Genomic DNA, 24,966 nt, shown 5'->3' with positions numbered 1-24,966 from the left:
GCTCAATTTAGAGTCAGTCCTCTTGATAATTCTGTAAGCCACTTAATATCTGGTAATAAATCTTTTCCTGCCTAAACTAATGAGAATTAATTCTGTTCTCTGCAACTGAAACTTAACTAATATAGGAGGGAAGTCCTCAAGTGATAACTGAGTTAAGTATCTATAAAAGTACATCATAATAAATAATAGTAAGATCTTTAAGTAAGCCATTCTTCATATTTATTTAACAGATTTTTAACATTTTTTTATAAAGACCAGTAAAGCCACCTTAACAATTTAATGCATAAGGTATAATGCACTAGTTCAGTGTGACACAACTACATAAGATTTTAAACATTAAGAACAACCCATTTGCTTAACAAGGTAGCAACTACAAAACTATGTGTTCAGCTTATGTCTCCTGCAGACTCATAAAATAAATGTTCGTCTTTTTAACTTGCATTTATAATCTTTCTGCAATTCAGAAATCTTTAGGTATTCAATTTTAATTAATCTAGGCTAAAATACAATACTAAGTAATCTTCAATATTCTGGTTTAAAAATCACCAAATATTAATAACGTATGTTCTTAAGAAAGTATCTTTTTTGTAAATACAATTGACAAAATGTTCAACAAAGTATGTGCAATAGTGCCTTTGTATATAAGCATAGAGCCTTGTGTCTTTATAGAGCTACTGTAGTGTAATTTAACAATCATTGCTTAATAGCAGATGTGTGATAGTTCACATATAAACTATTAACTAAACTCTAAAATTTGGACATGTTTCAGGCAAATAATTTCTGAGAAAAGGCACAGATGTTTATTTACCAACCATCTCTTTAAGTGGTAATTTCCTTGAGAAGACAAAGTTGACAAAATAATTTTCAAGACACTACTAGTAAGTGTTTGGCCAAGCTCAATTTACAAAATTTTCAAAGGGTCAACTTGAAAATTCTTGAATATCTCTGAAAATAACATATCCTGTGGTGATGAAGCCCTCTGTGTTAGGCTTTGTTCACATTGGATTCTTGCCAAAGGCTGACTATACTAATTCTTTTCCAGAAAGGGAGACTTCTTGGGTTGTCCTAAAGGATATCTGCCCTTTCATTGTTTCAAATCTGAAAAGTCAAAAGGCTTAAAACCAAAGTCTTTTGTGAAGAAAGAAGCTCCAGTGGATGACTTCTCCCCACAATTTCCTAAATCAACTGATTAATAAATTGTTCTTATCAGAAACAGCACAGAAGATTGGATAGGTGTGTTTTTTTTCTTTAAAGTGCTAACAAAGCCCATTATCTCTAAATGAACTTTCATTGTAATGACTGAAATATAAGCAGCATAAAGTATATAGAAATTACACATCTAAATCAAATAGATTACAACTTTTTAGATAGATGCCAAAATTCTATACATTATCTTAACAATCATTACGCACAAGTACAGGCATACCTTGGATGTTGCAGGTTTGGTTCCAGATCACTTCGATGAAAGCAAATATTGCAATAAAGCGAGTCACATGAATTTTTTGTTTTCCCAGGGCGTACAAAACTTACGTTTACACTATAGTCTATTAAGTGTGCAATAGCATTATGTCTAAAATAATGATGTACATACTTTAATTAAACATTTTATTGCTAAAAAATGCTAACCATCACCTAGGCCTTCAGTGAGTCCTATTTGTAACATCAAAGATCACTGATCATTTAACTCTTTTGTCATTTACAGACAGTAAATGGGTGCACTCTGATGCTTTTGCAAAAATGTTCCTATAAAAGGGTTTCATCTTCAAGGAATTCATGGAAAAGACTGACAAGTACAGGTTTCTGGTAACTGACTATACTGCTGAACTGAATAAATAAGCATTTTCAGAACTCTAATGGAAAACTGATGAATTCATAAAAATGCTAGCAAAAGATCAAGATGAAAAAAAAATTAATTACATGGGATTGAGTGAACTGATGAGGATGATTATAATTTTTGTGACTTTCTGTTTGAATAAAAAAAAACCCACAAGGAAAAAAAAAAGACCACTGATCACAGATCACCATGACAAACATAATAATAATGAAAAAGTTCCAAATATTGCGAGAATTACCAAAATGTGACACAGAGATGCAAAGTAAGCAAATGTTGTTGGAAAAATGGCACTGATAGACTTGCTCAATGCAGGGTTGCCACAAGCCTTCATTTTCAGTAAAACTGTAGTATCTGTGGGAATTCCCTGGCAGCCCAGTGGTTAGGACTCTGCGCTTTCACTGCCGAGGGCCTGGGTTCAATCCCTGCAGGCAACTAAAATCCTGCAAGCTGCAGCAGCCAAAAGAACCCAAAAACCAAAAACCAAAAAAATGTAGTATCTATGAAGTGCAATAAAGTGAAGCACAATAAAATGAGGTATGCCTATATACTTTACGAACTTGCCAGACTAATACAATAATTCAGTCTATCTAATGTAACTTAAAATATGACTGGTGAAAATCCAAAATCTAAAACTAGAACCAAAGCAGTCTCAAGCTACTCTGAGACAAATGCCACAAAGAGCAGTGCTCGGAATTTCAAGTAATTTCTCAGTCTAATGAGAGACCTGTACACCGTTAATTGTACTGTTTATTAACCCTTCTGAATTGGCTGGCTTTAACCAGCTCAAATCCAAATCCAAAATCGTTTTTCCTTGTATCGGCCCAGAGTTTTGAGTTCTTTATTTTTATCAGTAACAGAGCTACAAGTGTGTCAGCAGCTTCTGAACTGCTCAGGTAGGGAGAAGATAGAATTCATTAAAAAGCCATTTATTATTAGAAGACTGAATGAGATTAACTTTAAAAAGTTAATATTATTTCAGTTAGATAACGTGAAAATGAGGTTCCCATATGGTAATCTTCTAGATAATTAAGGCTACAGATCTAAGAGCCTGCTTTTCTAAAGCATTCTAATAGGACTGAGGCAATTTGGAAAGTAGGATTTATCAATATGATGTGTCAGCATCACTAACACTCAAACATAACACCACATTTTCAAAAATCATCAGTAATTCATATGTAAATAGCAGCACAAACTAGTAATTTCCTTGCTAAAAGTGATATGGTGGTGCCCTCTGGTGGTAAAATTTAGCATTTAGCATACTCCCCCTGATATTGCATACCTTGTGAAATATAAAAAGTATATTTGTATTAGAGAATATCAAAATTAGACACCACCACAAAGGAATGAATCATTGTGCTTCCAAACATCTTCTTTTTAACCTTCAAATACATTGGTAACAAGAAAATCCCTGATCCCTACTCCTAGAAATCAAGCTGACGCCTATGAGAATCTTGGTAAATGTCTATAATAAGCAATTCCTGTTAAAAGATTTACTTCCTGGTTCTAGAACTTAACTGAGAGGTTTTTGCATTTTCTAGTTTGGCTTTTAGATCTATGGGTTTCTCAAAAAACTTCACCAATGCTGGTTCATTCAACAAAGAGGCAAGAATCTGTTCAAATGCAAATGACCACTGAGGTTCTTCCCTGAGAGAGGAGGGATCTTTCTCTAAGTGGCTCTCTGTTTGCCCCTCACTGGGTCCTCCAGAAGCACAGACTGCACCAGACAATCCTTTGGTTGATGACGCAGGGTTATGGAGTTTCCTTCCAACTTCTTCCATCCTGAGCAAAAGGCTGGTTACAACAGCAATGGCTTGATATAATGACTCTTCTTCAGGGTCCCCGTGAAATAAGTTATATAGTGTCTTTGAAAACTGAATAAATTGTGACTAGAAGACACAAGTTAGAAATATCACATTTGATATTAGACTTAGCAAATATCAGGAGAACTTAGAAGTGAATAGTCTTCTATTTAGAATTTGTACCATATAACCTTCACCACAGAAGTTATAAGAACTGATGATTAATCCACAAATAAATCTTGATTCTAGAAAGATGGGTATGAACCATGAAAGAAAATTCCACTTAAGACTTCTCATCTGTTGCCTAATAACAGTAAATTATATACATATATTATATATACAAAAATTCTTGGACAGTATCTGCCAGCATTCCATCAATGTTAGGTGGTACTTTTAATTAGGCAAAGTCCCATATTTCCTTACATGTAAATCATTCATTCATTAACCAATTTTAATGAACAGATTAAGAATGAGTTCCCCTTGATCTCCCCAAAGGGCTAGAGTAGGCAGCTCAACTAGGATGACTTAAATATAAGGAAGAATGTTTTGGGACCTATCTAGTAGTACAAGGTAGCTCTAAGAAGCCCATTTGGACATGTTTCTCTTTAAAGGCTAAGGTGGGGCCCAAATAAAGAAATAACCTGGATTGTCTGCTAATTGCCTCTAGATAATTCATAGACATTCCTAGAAGATGTTTGTCAAATAAAAAAGAAACTATTCCAACACAGAAGTCCTATAAGTCAATCATGCTACCAGAAAAGTTTATATGTAAATAAAAAGCAAATAAAAAAGATAAACTTCATAAAAATGTATTGTACCATACTTTAAGTTTTCTCTTTCTTTCTTAGTCTGTAATACTGTTTATTTATTAAAAATTTAGAATAAATATATCATGATTAATTTTAAAAAGTACTTATTTAACTATCAAATTACCTAGTCCACTGAGAAAAACTACGCTATTTCATATTTCTCATTTTGGTAAAGTTCTGGGAATCCTCAGTATCTATACCAAAAGATTTAACAATTTTTTTAAATTTATTTTTTGGCCATGCCGTGTGGCATGCGGGATCTCAGTTCCCCGATCAGGGATCAAACCTGTGCCCCCTGCACTGGGAACGCAGAGTCTTAACCACTGGACTGCCAGGGAAGTCCCTATACCAACAGATTTTAATTAAAAAATATAAGAACATATAATGACTGAATAGTGTGTAAGAAAGAGATGGATTTAGAATTGTGTCAATAGGGCTTCCCTGGTGGCGCAGTGGTTGAAAGTCCGCCTGCTGATGCAGGGGACACGGGTTCGTGCCCCGGTCCAGGAAGATCCCACAGGCCGCGGCGCGGCTGGGCCCGTGAGCCATGGCCGCTGAAGCCTGCGCGTCTGGAGCCTGTGCACAGCAACGGGAGAGGCCACGATAGTGAGAGGCCCGCGTATCGCAAAAAAAAAAAAAAAAAAAAAATAGAATTGTGTCAATAGTAGTCATTAATACTGTCTGAGCAGGTTTAAGATGATTAGGAACTAGGGTGTGACCTATTTTAATTATTATTCCCACTACCTAGCATTGGGCATGTCATCTAGTAGGCACTAAGAAATGTTTACTGAATAAGTGAACATTTCTAATAAAGCGGGAAATAAAAAACACTGAAATATATGTTATACACACATCTTTTCTATAGGTACAAATGTCACAGCAGAGGACTGTGATGAAACTCTAGATGCATTTAAATGTTTACAGCAGAAAATCATTTAAAAATTTACTCCCACTCTTCTATACTCATTTGAAACTTACAGAGATGATGCATAGATTATTTATTTTTGTAATAGCATGTTAGCTATTTTAGATTTGGATACACCCACATTCATTTATACAAAAACACACAAGTAAACCAGAATTTTTCTTTGAAAATACTATACCTGATTCATTCTTGGTAAATCCTTAATGTTTTCTTCTTTTTTCAAAAGCTCCTCTTGCCATTGACTTAGATATGCTTGAATGTCAACTTTTTCTTTTCCTCAATGAGGGGAATAAAACCATTTCATAATGAACAGCCCATTATATTTTCCCAAATCCCCAAAAGAACAATTTTGATTGAAAGATATTTCATTGAGATATAAGATTCCACATTTTTTACTCCAGAAATTGATCTGACTATACTTTTTATTTCACTCACTGGCTCTCAAAATACATTCTCCACTTCCGTTAAACTAGAACTTTTACTTTGGAAAGGTTGGGGACTAGAGGAAGAAGGATGCCTTTTAGATTAAACAGTACATGATGTAAATTTCATGTAGATGTTCTCATGCATACCACTAAGTTTAAAATAGCTTCTATATGATGTTCTTAGCATGCAGTTACCATAGCATACTATGGTGACTCTTTTTCAAAAATTCAAAACAGTACTTATTCATTCATTCCTTTGAAGAGTTTAATCACAATGATATTAATGGGACTTTATTAATAATTATTTAGATCTCTTAGAAAACTAGGATATACTGAACAACCTGGCAAAGTTATCATATTTAAGCAGATCTTCAGCAATTATTTTTTAACTAAATGTTACTCAAAAACATAAAAAGAATGATGGACCTTTGGAGAACAATTTGACAACCTCTATCAAAATATTAAATGTACATATTCTTTGTTATCCAGCATTCTCATACCTCTATGAATTTATCCTATCCTAAAGAAATATGTGCAAAAGTATTATAAAATGTAAGTATAAAAATGTTTGTTGGAGAATAGTTTGCAATATAATTAATTGGAAACAACCTAAATGTTCATCAATATTGAGCTAGTTACTGAAATAAATGATGGTACAACCAAACAGTGGAATACTCTGCACCCATTAAAAGGAATAAGAAAGATCCAAATGTACTGACATGAAAAGATGTCCATGATATACTACAAAATCAAAAAAGCAAATTGTACAACAATATTTATGAAATGTTTCTTTTTTAAAAGAGAGATGTCTATATTTGTTTATACATTGAAACAGGTCTGGAAAGAATACAGACCAAAATGTTTTCATATTTACTTCAGGGTGGGGTTGGGTGAGGGTATGAGGATTTCTGTACCATTTAAATTCCTTTTATAAGGATTATCTATTACTTATGTAATTAAAATTAATATTTTCAAATAAAATTAAATAAATACAGGTCATTTACAGTTGTATCTTCTATAACTTCTGAGACTTAAGTATCAAGAGAAGAACAAGAAATTGTTAAACTAAAACAAAGGAACTGAAAAAGCTCTCAGGACAAATCAATCAATAGACTTTAAAAGGAATCCACGTTTCCCCTTTGTGTAGTTAACCCTATTTACAAAAACAATAATTTAAACTAAATGATACTCCTAGATCATATACCTTTTTCAGGGCTGTTTTTTGCTGACTCTGCTTCCTTCTCCTTTGCAGGCTTGGAAACTAGAGGAAAAGAGGACAATTGCATTTCGTAAAATATTTAACAAATACCTTTTGAAAGTAAAATAATATTTTATATAAAGACTTATAAGCACACTTTATGTTCTTCAATTCATCAAACCAATTATAGCTAACCTGACCTCCTATCATTAGATGGCAAAGCATTCAAGAACTTTAAAAAGAACACTGGGGAAAAATCCATATAAAAAAATCTCAGGGCTTCCCTGGTGGCGCAGTGGTTGGGAGTCCACCTGCCGATGCAGAGGACACGGGTTCATGCCCCGGTCCGGGAAGATCCCACATGCCATGGAGCGGCTGGGCCCGTGAGCCATGGCCGCTGAGCCTGCGCGTCCGGAGCCTGTGCTCCGCAACGGGAGAGGCCACAACAGTGAGAGGCCCGCGTACCGCAAAAAACAAACAAACAAAAATCTTAGAAGGAAGTATACCAAATATTAAGTATTTATTTCTGGGTGGTATGTGGTATTTTCTTCCTTGTGATTTTCTTCGAATTAAATTGTATTACTTCTTTTATTAGGGAAAAAAAAACACACACCGGAAGTCAAAAGACTGAGCTACTAGTCCTGATTGTGGTAAAACCTCATTGAAAACTCTTACACGAGTCACTTCTCCTTTCTTGGCCTCAGTGCCCTCTATATAATTAAGGGACTTGACTAGATGATTTGTAAGGTCACTTCAAACACTAACATACAGTAACATAAACAGACATTAATAAGAACTTATCCCTCTTTAAGACATTCATATTTATGAAAAAGAAGCAAAAGACACAAAAATTAGCTCATAACCCTTCCAAATTATGTCTTGGAGACAGACTTATCCCGGTCTCCTACACCTACAGTGATTTATGATAAGTATTCACTGTTTGAATAATAGCTATGATCTTCAATCATCAAAGATTCTATTGTCTTCATCGCATTTTAACAAGGCATAAAAAATGGTTGGATACCTTTTAGAAACTTCTGCTACAGAAGTAGAAACAAAATGCATTTTCTTTCTAATTCTCCAGTAAATAAGAAATTCCATAAATCAAAACCCAAAATGTAGTTTAGTTAATCAGTCAAATATTTATAGAGTACTTACCATGCATTTAGGACTGTGCTAAGTGTTATGGTAGCACAAAAGAAGTATAAGGTATAATTAACCCAAATTTTACTAGTGGTAGCTGGGTAAAGAATGTTTAAGCCAGAAAGACCTCTGGGTGACTAATAATCAAAACAGATAAATTTATTTATTTATTTAGGCTGCGCCAGCTCTTAGTTGCAGCATGCAGGCTCTTAGTTGCAGCATGTAGACTTCTTAGTTGCAGATGCGGACCTCCTAGTTGTGGCATGCAGACTCTTAGTTGCAGCATGCATGCGGGATCTAGTTCCCTGACCAGGGATTGAACCTGGGTCCCCTGCATTGGAAGCAGGGAGTCTCACCCACTGGACCACCAGGGAAGTCCCAAAACAGATAAATTTAAAACAGATATTTACCATGGAGCTGACTGAAATAAAGTAATTCTTCCTTGGAAAGTTCATCTCCCTTTGAAGGGTCCTTATACTTCACTTCAGTATAAGCTGAAAACAGATAACCCAAATCACATTTATAACAATGAGGGACAGAAACGAGTCCTATAATAGATCAATTAAATCTGGGGGCAGAGAATCAAACAAAGGGTCCCTGTCAAAAAAAGACATACGTGAAGAAATGTGGAAGTAGTATTACTCTACCGTATAGCAAATAACAAGAAGTACTTGATCACTTTGAGTTCTATTATTTTTCCAAATTTCTTGCTTTTTAATAGTTTTCCAAGAGCCACTACAAGTTGAAATTTAAAAATATGGGTTAATTGGATATACTCCAATATAAAATAAAAAGTTTTAAAAAATGTTTAAAAAATCTGGCACTTGGGAATCTCTGAAAACGTGACCTCAGTCATTTAAAAACGTCTTTAATAAGAAGGAAAACACGAAGTTGAGTGCTCTAACAGATACACAGTGTTTTTTCTATTTTTGATCCTTCTATTGAAAGCGTACTCATTCCATGGCAATATTAGACATTCTAATTTGACTTGACAATGTAAAGTCCTTCATAGTTATTATTTGGTTTGTCTTTTGTTTTAAATGCTGTGATTGTGACTTGAGTTTGTGAAGGGTTAAAGATGGCTTTTAGATTTCTGGTCTGGTAAAGAATGGTTCCCAGCTATCCTGGGAAGGCTCTAAAAGATCTTAGGTGTAGCTTTAGACAAATTATGAGGTACTTTTGTGTGTGTGTGTGTGAATCACCCTATCTAAGCTAAAAGGTACTTTTACAATGTTCCTTTAAAGTCTAAGACTGGTTTCCCAATTATGGATCAGGCCTGGAAAAGGCTGCCTCTTAAGGTCAGAGGGAAATACTTAAGTAAAGTGGAATGATGTGGTAACATTAAGGCAGTATGGTAGAATAGAAAGAAACCTGTGCTTTGGAGTCAGACTTCAGTTTGAATCTCAGCTAACCAATTTATTAGCTATGTGATCTTCAGCAAATTTAATCTTTCCCTTAGTTGCCGTATCATCAAAATTGGAAGGATAATACCACCTTTCAAGGATATCATGAGAACTAAATAAAAGAATGCACGTAAAGCAAACACCTCGACAGAGCAAGTGCTCAATAAATGGTAGCTTTTATTTTGCTTCCTTTTTTAAAAAAAATATTTATTTTTAGCTGCATTGGGTCTTCGTTGCTGTGCACGGGCTTTCTCTAGTTGTGGTGAGCAGGGGCTACTCTTCGTTGCGGTGTGTGGGCTTCTCATTGCGGTGGCTTCTCTTGTTGCAGAGCACGGGCTCTAGAGCACAGGGTCAGTAGCTGTGGCATGCGGGCTCAGTAGTTGTGGCTCACGGGCTCTAGAACGCAGGCTCAGTAGTTGTGGCACATGGGCTTAGTTGCTCCGCGGCATGTGGGATCTTCCTGGACCAGGGCTCAAACCCGTGTCCCCTGCATTGGCGGGAGGATTCTTAACCACTGCGCCACCAGGGAAGCCCTATTTTGCTTCCTTTTCCAAATGTTTAATATCCCTGTTGCCTGGTCTCATTTTTCTGAATAATTTGTAGTATTTCACAAGTTTAGCAGTTTGTCTAAAGTTAAATTCAACTCTCTAATAACAACAACAATAAAAATTCAACATTATGACAATATTCAAATGATAGATAGTTCCTACACACAAACTACTTATCATTAAATTGACTGAACACTAACAGGAAGGAAACTTGTAAACCCATCTGTTGCACAGAAACTCTTCCATAGATGTCAGTGTAACTATATATCAGCAAAAATATTGCTAATATGATCCATGGGCCACAATGAAGCAATGACCTTATATCATATGGAAAATTACGTTATTTGTTAAAATGGAATGATATCTGTAATTATACTTGTTAAAATGGAGTCAACTCCTATATATCACTAACAACTGTTAAATTCTTACCTGGAGGAATATGCAGCTTAAAAAGCACCTTAAGCTTCTCAGTAAAACTTCCATTGTACATTATGTCTGTTCAATAAAATTAAATTGCAAATAATCACAGCCAAAGAACATTCAATCAATTCCAGCAACACAGATTAATTAAGACACAGATACTAGCCAGGAATTAGGATTCAGAAACCTTCTGTTACTTAAACTAACTGTTAAACAACTACCCAGTAGGCCAGATTCTCTCCTTGAAGTATATAAGCAAAATACCCTTTATCAGAGCGATAAATAAAATGCTCTTCTGCTGAACTCTTTCCCCCAATCCCAATCTAAAATTTACTTTTTCTTTTGAATGAGGCCTTATGCTTCATCTGAGGAGAGAACTCCTCTTCAAGGGGCAATCCCTGATAAGAAAACATGCTAGGTTGTCTGGAAAAGCAAAGGAATGATATAACCAGTGGACTATCTACAGGCACAAAATGTTCATTGAATATTTCTCTACCACTTTTCTAGGCTATGTGGTTGGATTTTTACTGAGGGAGAACGTCCTCCTGAAGAATCCATGTGCCTGAAGGTGGGAAAATCAGGACATTCTCTTCCTTCATGTTAACCATTAAATCATCCACATCTAACAGCTTGTTTTTCTGGGAGGGTTGGGGCAAAATGAGATGAATATATTTAGACTTAGCAAAAAATAAAGAAAATGGTCCAGTTATTGCTAAAGTTGGAGACAATGTAAATCTGATAAAAAATCTGATATCAGGCTGATAAAATCTGACTAAATTGGCAATGACAGGCAGTACTAAGTATTTCTAGGGGTACCTTTATTTTTTTGCTTTAAAAAAGAAGATTATTGGACATCATCCTACCAATTGCAGAGGAGAATTCTTTGAAGTTTATAAGGCAGTCGGAGTTTTCATCCAACAATCTGAATGTCCATAAAGCTAGTGAGTCTCTGTTTGCAGAATGAGCCCAGGGACTCAACAAGTGATACAACACTCTGAACTGCTGGCAGTCAATCTGATACTGTTCCAAATATGGCAGACTAGGATCATGGTGCTTCAATACTGGAGAACTCAAACACCAATAGTAAGAAAAAAACAACTCTCTCTATTTAAGAAATGGAAAAAAAAAAAAAGCAAAGTCATTATATCAGAAAAAGTAACTTTATAAGATTTTTTTCTTTCAAACATGTCTACTAAAGTAATTAAAGATAAAATAGTTGAACAGTTGTGGTAAAATTCTGCTAAGAATATTATTTTTCATTTAAAGAAGGAAAACAGTACCTTAAAGATGACATAAAGTTCATCCAATTCATGAAGGCTCAATTTCACATCTTGTGATACAACACGCAACTTTAAAAGGATTAAAAGCAATTTAGAATTTAACACTTCAGCATAGAAATTCTCTTTGAATCAATTTAGAAATCTCCCTCTGCCAGAATAAAATATATTTTTTTAACTTTTTAAAGGAATAACAAAGTAAATGTACATATTTTCCCTTTTAAAAAGTTGTACAGAGACTATAGCTCAATTCTATTCTGATATGTAATTTGACCTTCATCTCTTCATATCCAGAGATAACTGCCAAAGGACAGCCACTTAATGTCTATAAATATAAGCAACAATATTCTATAGTTTTTTCCCATATATTCCTGTCTTGCTATATAAGCAATCTGTCAAGTCACCATATGGGGTTGTCATTAAACACTTCAAAGTCACTGGGAGATGTACATTCCCTCTCTGTGCCAAAAAACGTAATCTATCCCAGAGTATAGAAAAATATGATTTGTTCCAAAATCCAGTCTATGACGTGAGCACAATTCTAATATGAAAACTAAAGTTAGCACACACACACTGTAAGCCAATGTCACTTTAACACAGATATAAAGAACCAAGCTAAACTATTTAGGAAAATTATCAAAGCAGAATATTAAAAGAATAATACAACACGAACAAATAGGACTCATTTCAAGAATCCAACGGAAGTCTAATATTAGGAATTCTTTAATGTACTTTACTACATTAATAAATATAACCTCAAGATATGGAAAAGTTATTTGATCAAAGTTAACATTCAATATAGATTTTTTTAAATGTCCCAAATCCCTTAACCTAGAAACTGAATGAAACTCCTTAATTTGCTAAAAGGCATCCTTCAAAAATCAACAGCAAATATCATACTTAATAATAAAATACCAGAGGCACTTCTATTAAATTCCAGAATGAGACAAGGAAGGCTACTTCCACTGCTATTATTTAATACTTCTCTGAAGGTCCTACCCACTACAATAACACCAAAAAACTGAAAACAGGTATATATATTAGGAAGGGTCAAAACTCTAAGACTAGAAATGATATGCTTATCTATTCAGAAATTCAACTGAAAAAAATTAGAATTAATGAGAGTCAGTAACACAGCCACTTAAAAAAGCAACATGTGCAAATCAATGGCTTTTACATATACTATAATAAACAAATTAGAAAATGTAAAGAAAAAAGATCTCATTCATATTAGTAACAAAACCATAAAATATATAGGAGTAGACAAACCCAACAAGAAATGTGTAAGATCTATATGATGAAAACAATAAATGCTTACTAAAGGACATTTAAAAAGACATCATTAAAATGGATATTAAAAAGGAATATTAAAAGTCTTACCAGATTTCAAAATGGACTATAAAGCCACAATAATTAAAACAGTGTGGGGCTTCCCTGGTGGCGCAGTGGTTAAGAATCCACCTGCTAAGGCAGGGGACATGGGTTTGAGCCCTGGTCTGGGAAGATCCCACATGCCACGGAGCAACTAAGCCCGTGCGCCACAACTACTGAGCCTGCGTGACACAACTACTGAAGCCCACGTGCCTAGAGCCTGTGCTCCGCAACAAGAGAAGCCACCACAATGAGAAGCCCACCCACCACAAGGAAGAGTAGCCCCCGCTCACCGAAACTAGAGAAAGCCCGCATGCAACAACAAAGAGCCAACGCAGCCAAAAGTAAATAAATAAATAAAATAAATTTTTTAAAAAAAGAAACAGTTACAGAAAAAAAAGAAACTACAGAAATAAACCCATATTAGCATATGAAAAAGGCAGAGCAGAGTACAGTAACAATGGAGGATTCAATAAATGGTATTCAAATAATGGGCTATTTCAGTTGGAAAAAAATACCATTAGAGTCCTATATCACAGTATAAACAAAATATATACTTTACGTGTATTCAAGATCTAAATGTTAAAAAAAAAAAACAGGGCTTCCCTGGTGGCACAGTGGTTAGGAATCTGCCTGCCAATGCGGGGGACACAGGTTCAAGCCCCGGTCTGGGAAGATCCCACATGCCGCAGAGCAACTAAGCCCATGCGCCACAACTACTGAGCCTGCGCCCTAAAGCCTGCAATCCACAACTACTGAAGCCCGTGCGCCTAGAGCCCGTGCTCCACAACAAGGGAAGCCACCGCAGTGAGAAGCCCACGCACTGCAACGAAGAGTAGCCCCTGCTCGAAGCAACTAGAGAAAGCCCGCGCGCAGCAACAAACACCCAACACAGCCAAAAATAAGTAAATAAATTAATTTTTTAAAAAAACAAAGCAATACCAGTACTATAAGCCAATATGAGAAAGCATGTTTATAAATTATATAATTTTATATGGGGAAGGCCTTGCTAAGTCTGACATGAAACCCACACAATATGTAAAAAAAAAAAGAGATTTGACTACATAAAATTTTGAAAGTTATATACTCTGAAATACATCATAATACATCATAAAAATTAAAGAAACAACAGATTGGGGGAAATGTTAGCCACAAATATAATTGACAAAGAATTAATACCACTAATATTTTTAAAATGTGATGCTAGTGGGAGTGTGGGGAAAAAGGCATTCTTACACACTGTTGGTGGGATTATAATTTGATACAAATCTTTTAGAGGATAATTTAGCAGGACCTGTCAATGTTTAAATACTCTTACAAATGTGTAAGATTAGATATACAGTTGACCCTTGAACAACTCGGGGGTTAAGGGTGCTGACCTTCCACACAGTCAAAAATCTGCATATACTTTACAGTTGGCCCTTCATATCCATGGTTCCACATCTGCAGATTCAACCAACCATGGATCTTGTAGTACTGTAGTACATGTTTATTGAAAACAATCCACATGTAGGTGAACCTGTGCAGTTCAAACCCATGTTGTTTAGATAAGGTATTACTTGCAAAAGCGAAAAAACATTAAAATGAAAGAGAGAGGGAGACCTACTAAATGCATATCAACAAGGAATAGTTATGTAAAGTATAGCATACCCATACTGTGGTATACTATTCAGTGCATTAAGAAAAGCGAGGTATGCAATAATATGCAATGACCATGATATAGCTCTGAGTGAAAAAAGTTGCAGAACAAAGTAACTGGCATGATCTCATTTGAAAAGCTATATTGTCCCCCTCCCCCCCCACCACATACACATTTATGTCTATAGATATTTAGAAAAAAGATCTGGAAGGATACATGCCAAATCATTTTAATGTTAGTTACTCCTGGGGTAGGAAACTTCTACTTTTTTACATTTCTATAATGTTTGAATTATTCACAATGAGCATGTATTCAGAAATGTTAATTTTCCCAGATTTGTATCTCTGAGGACTTAACCTTTAAGCAAGTAGGTTTACAAAAACAATACATGATCATGATAAAAGCTCAAACAGCACAGAAGGATTCATACAGCAAAGTAAAACACTCTCTCTTCCAACCAGAAATCTATTAATCCCACTCACCAGAAGCAACCAATATTAACAGCTTCTAATGTAGTCATCCAAATACTAAAAAGGAGTACTTAAAACACACTGTTTATTCCTTTTTCACTTTATCTTGGGTATGCAAGGATAATAATACATATTAGCAGCCTAGAGTACTATGTAGGTCAGCTGTTCTTATTGATGAAGCACATCACAAATATGTTATGCTTAAATGCCTACATCATAGCATTCAATATTAAAGGTCACATAACACAAAACATGTTGGAAAACCAATGCTTCAACCAGAAGAAAATCACTTATTTCCTCTCAAAAAATTTACAGTAAGCTAAGCTGTGGCAAGAATCTAGCTCAAATGTATAGTTATTTTATTTTCTTAACATGAAATGATAATTTTTAAATGAAGTTCAGGAAAAAAATGTTACTCGAATTGGTTTTCCCCCATTGGGTGGATACTCACCACATTCTGCTTTGTTGTTTCCTCTAGGGTCTGTATCACATACAACCTATTTCGACAGCGCATGCTGTATATATCTTCATAGCGAATACTCCCATATTTCTGCAAAAAATATGATTTCAGTGGATACTCATTCATAATAAATATCCACTTTTCTTACAATTGAATTTCATCAGATTCAATTCTCAGAGGCCTTGGTTCTATTCCTAGCTATTTTCCCAACTTCTTCAGTGATTATGCAAATTTTCACCTCCCATGTTTCAGTTTTTCTGTATATTCACAGGAGAGGATTCCATCTACTATGGGTCTAGACTAAGTACAAGAACACTGGTAAAATTCTTAGTCTCTAAGAAGAGAATATTTTTCACCTTTTTATGCAGCGATAGATATTTAAAAGTGGTCATTATTTGTAAAACTATGTGAATAGTTTCATTTAATGAAAAGCAAACTGAAGCAGAGGAAGCTATATAACGTAGGAACAGTTCATAGAACTCATTTTTAAAGTGAAATCAGATTTTACATTACTGCATCTTTACATGTATTATTATCTTACTCTTAATATACCACTAGAGATATAACTATAGTATCTATCATTTTAAATATGCTATGTAATTATATTTATGGTATAAGAAAAACTTACCTCATTTGACTCTCTAATCAAATCTGTAATATCCACTCTAATATGACTGCTTTTTTCATCACTTACATTTGAACCCTGCTGCACACTTGAAGGCAACGGGCTATCCTTATTAGTGACATTGTCAAAGAACCTATCCAAAAGTGACAGTAATACAAGAATCAGTAGAAGTAAAATACAGAGAAAATGACAGCTAATTTCTCCCTAGTTCGAGATTAATTTCTACCGAGAGGACAAGAGACAGTCTTATGAGGGAGGAGAATTTGAAGATGGTTGGGAATTACGAGGACATGGGAGTGGGAAATGGGATGGTGATGAAATGACTTCAGAGGTGGGGAGGAGAGCATGGGGAAGCCGATAGGCTCAGAGAGTTCTCAGAAAATACCACATGGCCCAGTAAGGGTGGAATATACGGTATGTAGAGGCACGTGAGGAGAAATAATTTAAGAAAGATACATTGAGGCCTTAACATTGAGAGTTCTAAATACCAGAGGGAGGTGTTTATACTTTATTCTTTATAAATAAATGGGATTTGATGCACCATTACAAGTTACCCAAATATTCATATATTCATTCATTTAACATATACTGGGTATACACAAACACACACACACATATCCCACACATGTGTTTCAATACAAAATAGAATTCACAGAAAAGGCACCAGGAAAATAAAGCTCAGCTTACCTGATTGAAACCACTTGAAAACCAGAACAATTTCCCCCCACTGGACATTTAATATTATCAACCACCTCCCCCACCTCAAATTACTCTTACACACTTTATAGCTCGAACTGGGACTATGAAAGTCCCAGCATACCGAATCAACCGTATTAGATGTTAGTGTAAATGTATATATAACCTAGTGGTTTACTTCAAAGTGACTGACTTACTTTTGTTATATTCTATTTAGAAACAGAGGAGTGGACTTTAGGCCTAGCGTTTTCATTCAACCAGCTTTGTGACTTTGGGCAAATTATTTAAAGTTTCTAGGGCTCAGTTTCCTCATCTATAAAATAAGGGGTTTGAACAACATAAGCTCTAAGGGGCTCTCCAGATTTAAATGTTATGATTCTCACAGTACCTGTTTAAAGCTGTCACAGCTTCAGCATCATCTTTACATGCCAGAAGTTTGTCTAAATTATAGTCAAGTATTGCCAATCCCAGTTGTAAAATGGCCTTTATTCCATCATAGAAGAAACAGTCCACCACATTCACTGCACTTTCAATAGGTAGCACACTAATAAAAAGTGTGAGGAACCATGAGAGAGAAACTGAGGAAAAGAATGTCATATCAGTCATATGTTCAGTCAGCTGGGGAAGGTGATCTCTGATAAGTTCTTCAAAGACTGCCTGATCCACCAAGGCACCTGGAGAACATAAAAAGAAATTTTAAAATGAACACCTTTCAAAAGGACTTGTTTCCAATACCTTCCCACTTCTATTAGTAGGCTGATATATCTCATTTCTCTTCCTTAAATTATGAACTTCTTCAGTGCCTTTTCTATATTTCATGCATCTCTTTATCTGCTAGCAGTATCATGCATCAAGAAGCACTTGAGAAACTCAGTTCATATTCATTGGAACAGTTATTTATGGAATCTTTATTATGTGCAGAAACCTGTAATAGGTACTATAAGAGATACATCAATTAATTAAATGGTCTCATCTTCAAAGCGTTTAATCTCTAATAGAACTTGCAATAAATAGACAAATAATTATAACACAAGACAATACAGTCAACGACCTAGCCATGACACCGAAGGCTTATGAGGGTACAAAGGAGACCACCTATGGTTTTAAGGTAGGGGATCATGGATCTACAAATATTTGATGACTGAAGAAAATATTATATAAGTAACAAACTAAGAACTTGATCCTTCTTTCAAAGCTTGAATATATCTATACAATTCATAAAAATGTGGAGATTTTAAGCTGATTAAAATCTCTCTCACATAAAGAGACTATTAAAATTTTTCCAGTAGCTCCAGATGCTTCAGATTACCACTGTTTTAGCAATACAGAGATAGTAAACTTAAAACTTCTATTTTATATGGAAACAGACCAGGCACTTTATTTTTGAAAAGCAACGTATTAAATAATACGTTTTTCCAATCATATGTTCAGTGCAAAAAGCTCTTCTCTTGAGCATGTCAGTGAATGTGACATTTGATATTGCTTGCATTTTGTATATTTTGCAACTTAATTATCAGTTCTTCCATTTGATAGGTAACTGGATAGACAAGAGGCCTATAGATTGTTTAGAAAAGAAATATGTGTTCGTATATGTATATGTGTTTTGTTTTTTACCAATAATTCGACGATTAAAATAATCAGGTAACATTCGTTCACATACAGCAACCAGAAGCCAAAAAGCTTCTTCCTCTTTTGCATACAGAAGCAATACTGAAGTCAAAATGTTCATTGCCTAAAATTCATAGAAAAATAAAAAATAAATATTGTTGGGGTAATAATTACATTTCTTATTCAAACATAGTAATTTTCAGCAATAACAACAACTATGAGAGTAATCATAATGGAAACAGGAGAACTCTGAGTCAGTCCAAAGCAAAACAAGGTGAAGTCACACTAATGTTTGCTAATCAGTTATTTTACACGGTACATTCAAGGAAAATGAAGCAATAATATCATGAACATAGCATACAATAAGTAAAACCTCTCTAAATTTAGACTAATTTCAATGAGTAAAAAATATTAATTATCGCCAAGTCTTAAAAACAACACTACATACTTTCAAGGACATACTAACATTGGAGAAACAAACTTCATCTGTATTTTCAACTACCTACAGGAGAACATCCCTTAGATGTCAATCATCCTCAATTGTGTCTAAAACTAAATCTTTCCTCTATTAAATAGGATTCTCTTCTTTGCTACCTTAATTTTGATCACGCTAGAAACCCTTTATCTGCCACATCCAATTTGTCTTCACATCCTAGAGTTTCTTCTTATAAAATGTTTTTTTATTTTTATTTATATTTATTTATTTATTTGGCTGCACCACGCAGCATGCAGGATCTTAGTTCCCCGACCAGGGATTGAACCTGTGCCCCCTGCAGTGGGAGCGCAGAGCCCTAACCACTGGACTGCCAGGGAATTCCTAAAATGACTTTTAGATTTTCTTTATCCTCTCCATTCCCACTACCACCCTAACTTTCTCGTTCTTCTAATCTATCTTCCATACAAATGTCAGATCACTACATTTATATAACATTTGGCCATAGCCCTTATTATAAAGTTAATAAACCCATAATGTATAGAATCTAGGAAGAATGGAAAGGTGTGAAGAAAATTAAATCTCCTGTATCTTACCTACCTAGAGATCACCACCATTAACAAGTTGATGTACTTTTTTTGTGTTTGTATTTCCTTCCTTTTTCCCCTTCTAAAATTTAGACCAAACTGTATATTAAAGTTTGATTTTTCACTTAACATTATATTATACATTTTCAATGCCATTAAATAAGTCTTCTAAAACAGTATTTTTAATGACTGTAAAAAATCTATTAAGTTGAATATACTATAAATTATTTAGCTATTCTATTATTGAACATTTAGGTTGATTTCAACTCTTCACTATTATATATAACAATGCAATGAATATCTCTGTATATAAATCTTCATCCAAGTGGTTTACTATTTTCTCAGTAAAGATACATAGAAATTAAATTATTTGGTCAATGAATGTTATTATTTTTGTGGTATGTGTGTAAGAAGTACTAAATATTCTCTATTTGATGCTATACATAAACCACACTAAAATGCCTTTCATTAAGTAAAAGGCAATATTTTAGATAGATAGAGAATTTTAATTAAATTGGCATAGTTAAGCCCAAAAAGAGAAAGTGGACATTGCCAGTGTATCTTCAGCCCTTGCCTTAACAGGCGAATGAACACAACTTGAAACACAGGTGAATCTTGCTGTTCTATGAGACAGTGAAGAGATCTTCTCAATATTTAAATATATTAATATAAACAGTTATATAAATCTAAATATAAAACCAATCTCCTATAGGGTTTGAGAAGGCATTCACTATATGCCTGAAAAGTTTAACATTTCTTATTCAAGTTTAATCATCTCTTTAGAAGGGGAAAAGAGTGATAGTACTTGTTGAACCGGAATCACTATCAAAATTCAAAAAGCTGACCATATTCTTTTTTTTTAAATAATCAACATGCCATTTAGGTACATATATATATATATTTTAACAGCAATTTATTTATTTATTTTTAAAATTTTATTTATTTATTTATTTTTGGCTGTGTTGCGTCTTCGTTGCTGCGTGCAGGCTTCTTCTGGTTGTGGCGAGCGGAAGCTACTCTTCATTACGGTGCACAAGTTTCTCATTGCGGTGGCTTCTCTTGCTGCGGAGCACGGGCTCTAGGCGCACGGGCTCAATAGTTGTGGCTTGCGGGCTCTAGAGAGCAGGCTCAGTAGTTGTGGTGCATGGGCTTAGTTGCTCCGTGGCATGTGGGATCTTCCCGGATCAGGGCTCGAACCCGTGTCCCCTGCCTTGGCAGGCAGATTCTTAACCACTGTGCCTCCAGGGAAGTCCAAGCTGATCATATTCTTTTAGCCACAAACCAATCTTATTTAAATCAGGACAGAAATATTACCTCAGCCATTCATGATCTGAATTGCAGTGTATGAGATCAATTTAAATATGGTACACATAAAAAATCATGAGACATCTGTTTCATAATAAATATGGCAGTGGCCAACTACTACTCATTAGTAGCTTTTTTGAGATAAGCTATCAAGTCTGCCCTTTCTCCCTTCTTCTTAAACCCAGTGAAGATCATTTTTGTTCCAGGGATGTACTTTTTGGGATTCCCCAAATACTCCATCAGCATCTCCTCTCCCCAGGTGATGCCTTTGTTCTTGTTGGCATCTGTGTAAGAGAATCTGAAAGTCTGACCTGTCTTTCACCCAAACAGACCATGGAGATTTGGCCCAGTCTTGTGCTTGCCTCCCTTTTCCACAGTATGGCACTGAGCACGCTTCTGAACAAAAATCTTCTTGCCCTTCTCAACATCACCCATTTTTAAATCGTTCTTTCTCCGTGCACAACGAAGAGGTTCCCCTGAATATTATTATTAAACGACTTGATATTACTGCCAAATTGTATTCCAGAAATTGACTGTACCAATTTGTTTTTCTGACCTATAGCATTTGAATGTTTACTTCACTGCTCCTTTGCCAATACTAAGAATTGTAATAATTAAAATTGCTTTTGCTGATTTGATAGTGAAAATGGTATCTCATGGTTTGAATTTGAGTTTCTTTGATACTGAACTTCCTTTTCTAAACTTTATTATCAATCTGTATTTTTTTCTGTGATTCATCTTTTCATGTCCATTCTTTTTTTTTTTTTTTTTTTGCAGTACGCGGGCCTCTCACTGTTGTGGCCTCTCCTGTTGCGGAGCACAGGCTCTGGACGCACAGGCTCAGCGGCCATGGCTGATGGGCCCAGCCGCTCTGCGGCATGTGGGATCCCCCCAGACCGGGGCATGAACCCACATCCCCTGCATCGGCAGGTGGACTCTCAACCACTGCGCCACCAGGGAAGCCCCCATTGTTCATTTTTATAATTCAACACTTTTCTTATAGGTTTTTATATTAAGTATGTCAATCCTTTGTCAGATCTGGTACAATATTTGACTTCAAGTTCAGTTTTTACTCCATCACTTTCCTGTTCAAGAAGCCATAATGGGAGGAGCATCAGTGAAAATGGCAGAGTAAGGCTTTCCGAAAATGCTTTCCTCTATAAAAGCAACAAGAACACTAGCAAAAATCATCAAAATCAATTTTTCAGAACTCTGAAAATGCACCAAAAGCTTACAGCAATTCAGGAAGCCTTTACTTAATGAAATGGTTGAATCTCAGTAAAAACAGTGAGCTCTGTGGCATTTTAAATCGTCCAAGTCCCATTCCTCCTCAGCTTTACAGAAGCCTGAAAAACCAACACTCAGCAATCATGGTGAAAAGCAGCACCTAGCAGCCATGGGAGGAAACAGAATGGGGCTGGAGCGCCTTCACAGTCCCATTCCCAGAGATCTGTCATTATTTGACCCGTCTGGTCATTCCCTGGAAAACCGCACTCATAAGGCTGTCTTTATTTGACCTGACACAGAGCTCACCCAAGGCAAACAGCCTTTCCTTGAAAAAATGTTCCTTGAAAAAAATCAGAAGCAGTTGTTGAACATGCATCTGCCTGAGGCAGTGGATAACAACTGGGCCAAACAATAGGCTAATAAAGGGTTAAAATAAAAAGCTGGGGAATGGGATATCCAAAAGGGGCTTTGGAACGCTCTAACTTATTCCTGGGAATCTAGAAGGCAAAGTGCATGATATGGCTTCATGCCTGCCCAGAGCTGTATGCATGCTCATGATAGAACAGAAAAAGCCCTAAGCTCTTACCTCTGGCTAATCTTGAGGCTCTGCACAAACAGGAAGTGATAGAGAATAGAAAAAAAATAAGGAAAACTCAACAAAACCAAAAGTTGGTTCTTTGAAAAGATTAAAAAACCTGAAACACATGTAGGTAGTCTAACCAAAAAGATAAAAAACAGAAAGATACAGAGAGACAGAGAGAGAGAAAGAGAGAGAGACTCAAATTAAAATCAGGAAATAGAGAACATTACTACCAACCTTAACAAAAATAAAAAGGATTATAAGGGAATACAATGAACAACTATATGCTAACAAATTAGACAACCTAGATAAAATGGACAATTTCCTAGAAAAACCACCAAGACCAACTCAAGAAGAAACAGAAAAATCTGAACAGACTTATTATAAGTAAAGAGACTGAATTAATAATGAAAAAACTTTCTTCAAAGAAAACTCTAGAAACAGATGGCTTCACTGGCCAATTCTACCACAATTTAAAGAATTAACACCAATCCTTCATTAACTCTTCAAAAAATAGGCATGGAAGAAACATTACCTAGCTCATTCTTTGACACCCTGACACTAAAACCAGACAAAGACATCAAAAGAAAACTATTATCAATACATTTTATGAATATAAATGCAAAAATCCCAAACAAAATACTAGAAAACTGAACTAACATATAAAAAGGATTACACATCATGACCCAGTAAGATTTATCCCGGGGATACAAGAGTGGTAAAACATGAAAGTCCACAAGGGGAGGACCTTCAAGATGGCGGAGGAGTAAGACGTGGAGATCACCTTCCTCCCTACAAATACATCAAAAATACATCTACATGTGGAACAACTCCTACAGAACACCTACTGAATGCTGGCAGAAGACCTCAGACTTCCCAAAAGGCAAGAAACTCCCCACGAACCTGGGTAGGGCAAAAGAAAAAACAGAGACAAAAGAATAGGGATGGGGCTTGCCTTGTGGCGCAGTGGTTGAGAGTCCGCCTGCCGATGCAGGGGACACGGGTTCATGCCCCAGTCCGGGAAGATCCCACATGCTGTGGAGCGGATAGGCCCGTGAGCCATGGCTGCTAGGCCTGCACGTCCAGAGCCTGTGCTCCACAACGGGAGAGGCCACATCAGTGAGAGGCCCGCGTACCGCAAAAAAAAAAAAAAAAAAAGAATAGGGATGGAACCTGCACCTCTGGGAGGGAGCTGTGAAGGAGGAAAAGTTTCCACGCACTAGGAAGCCCCTTCACTGGTGGAAACGGGGTTGGGGTGGGGGAAGCTTCAGAGCCACGGAGGAGAGCGTAGCAACAGGGGAGCAGAGGGCAAAGCAGAGAGATTCCTGCACAGAGGACCGGTGCCGACCAGCACTCACCAGCCTGAGAGGCTTGTCTGCTCAACTACCGGGGCAGGTGGGGGCTGGGAGCTGAGGCTCGAGTTTCGGAGGTCAGATCCCAGGGAGAGGACTGGGGTTGGCGGCGTGAACACAGCCTGAAGGGGTTAGTGCACCACGGCTAGCCGGGAGGGAGTCCGGGGAAAAGTCTGGAGCTGCCGAACAGGCAAGAGACCATTGTTTTGGGGTGCGCGAGGAGAGGAGATTCAGAGCACCACCTAAATGAGCTTCAGAGACGGGCGCGAGCCGCAGCTATCAGCACAGACACCAGAGAAGGGCATGAAATGCTAAGGTTGCTGCTGCAGCCACCGAGAATCCTGTGTGCAAGCACAGGCCACTCTCCACACCTGCCCTCCCGAGAGCCTGTGCAGCCCGCCACTGCCAGGGTCCCGTGATCCAGGGACAACTTCCCCAGGAGAACACACACCGGCCTCTGTCGCCACAGGCTCGCCCCGCATTCCGTACCCCTCCCTCGCCCTGGCCTGACAGAGCCAGAGCCCCTGCATCAGCTGCTCCTTTAACCCCGTCCTGTCTGGGCAAAGAACAGACGCCCTCTGGCGACCTACACGCAGAGGCGGGGCCAAATCCAAAGCTGAACCCCAGGAGCTGTGCGAACAAAGAAGAGAAAGGGAAATCTCTCCCAGCAGCCTCAGGAGCAGCGGATTAAATCTCCACAATCAACTTGATGTACCCTGCATCTGTGGATACCTGAATAGACAAGGAATCATCACAAAATTGAGGCGGTGGAATTTGGGAGCAACTGTAGACTTGGGGTTTGCCGTATGTGACTGACTAGTTTGATTTTTAT

The 24,966-nt window shown here is 36.5% G+C and overlaps 1 protein-coding gene and 1 pseudogene across 4 annotated transcripts in view; both read right to left on the bottom strand.

Moving 5' to 3' along the window:
• Positions 1-210: 210 nt before the first annotated feature.
• TBC1D8B (TBC1 domain family member 8B) overlaps positions 211-24,966 on the bottom strand; it is an 83,796-nt gene continuing 59,040 nt past the window's right edge. For 2 of the 3 annotated variants that reach the window (XM_082864627.1, XM_082864626.1), the window contains exons 11-21: positions 18,657-18,774; positions 17,431-17,716; positions 16,350-16,479; positions 15,713-15,811; positions 11,785-11,853; positions 11,368-11,608; positions 10,514-10,579; positions 8,544-8,627; positions 6,997-7,053; positions 5,546-5,643; positions 211-3,720 (exon numbers count right to left, since the gene is read on the bottom strand). In XM_082864627.1, the coding sequence (XP_082720753.1) occupies positions 3,325-3,720; positions 5,546-5,643; positions 6,997-7,053; positions 8,544-8,627; positions 10,514-10,579; positions 11,368-11,608; positions 11,785-11,853; positions 15,713-15,811; positions 16,350-16,479; positions 17,431-17,716; positions 18,657-18,774 (1,644 nt within the window). In that variant the 3' untranslated portion in view covers positions 211-3,324. Of the gene's footprint in view, positions 3,721-5,545; positions 5,644-6,996; positions 7,054-8,543; positions 8,628-9,725; positions 10,024-10,513; positions 10,580-11,367; positions 11,609-11,784; positions 11,854-15,712; positions 15,812-16,349; positions 16,480-17,430; positions 17,717-18,656; positions 18,775-24,966 lie in introns of those variants that run through there. The other variant, XM_082864628.1, reaches the window with a different exon arrangement.
• Positions 21,040-21,742, bottom strand: LOC309977743 (cytochrome c-like; annotated as a pseudogene). Its single transcript has one exon. The product of its transcript is annotated as a cytochrome c-like (transcript).

The sequence above is a fragment of the Leucopleurus acutus genome (genome assembly GCF_964270905.1).
Source record: "Leucopleurus acutus genome assembly, chromosome: X".
Classification (NCBI taxonomy): domain Eukaryota; kingdom Metazoa; phylum Chordata; class Mammalia; order Artiodactyla; family Delphinidae; genus Leucopleurus; species Leucopleurus acutus.
This window is presented reverse-complemented; position numbering and strand designations above follow the sequence as displayed.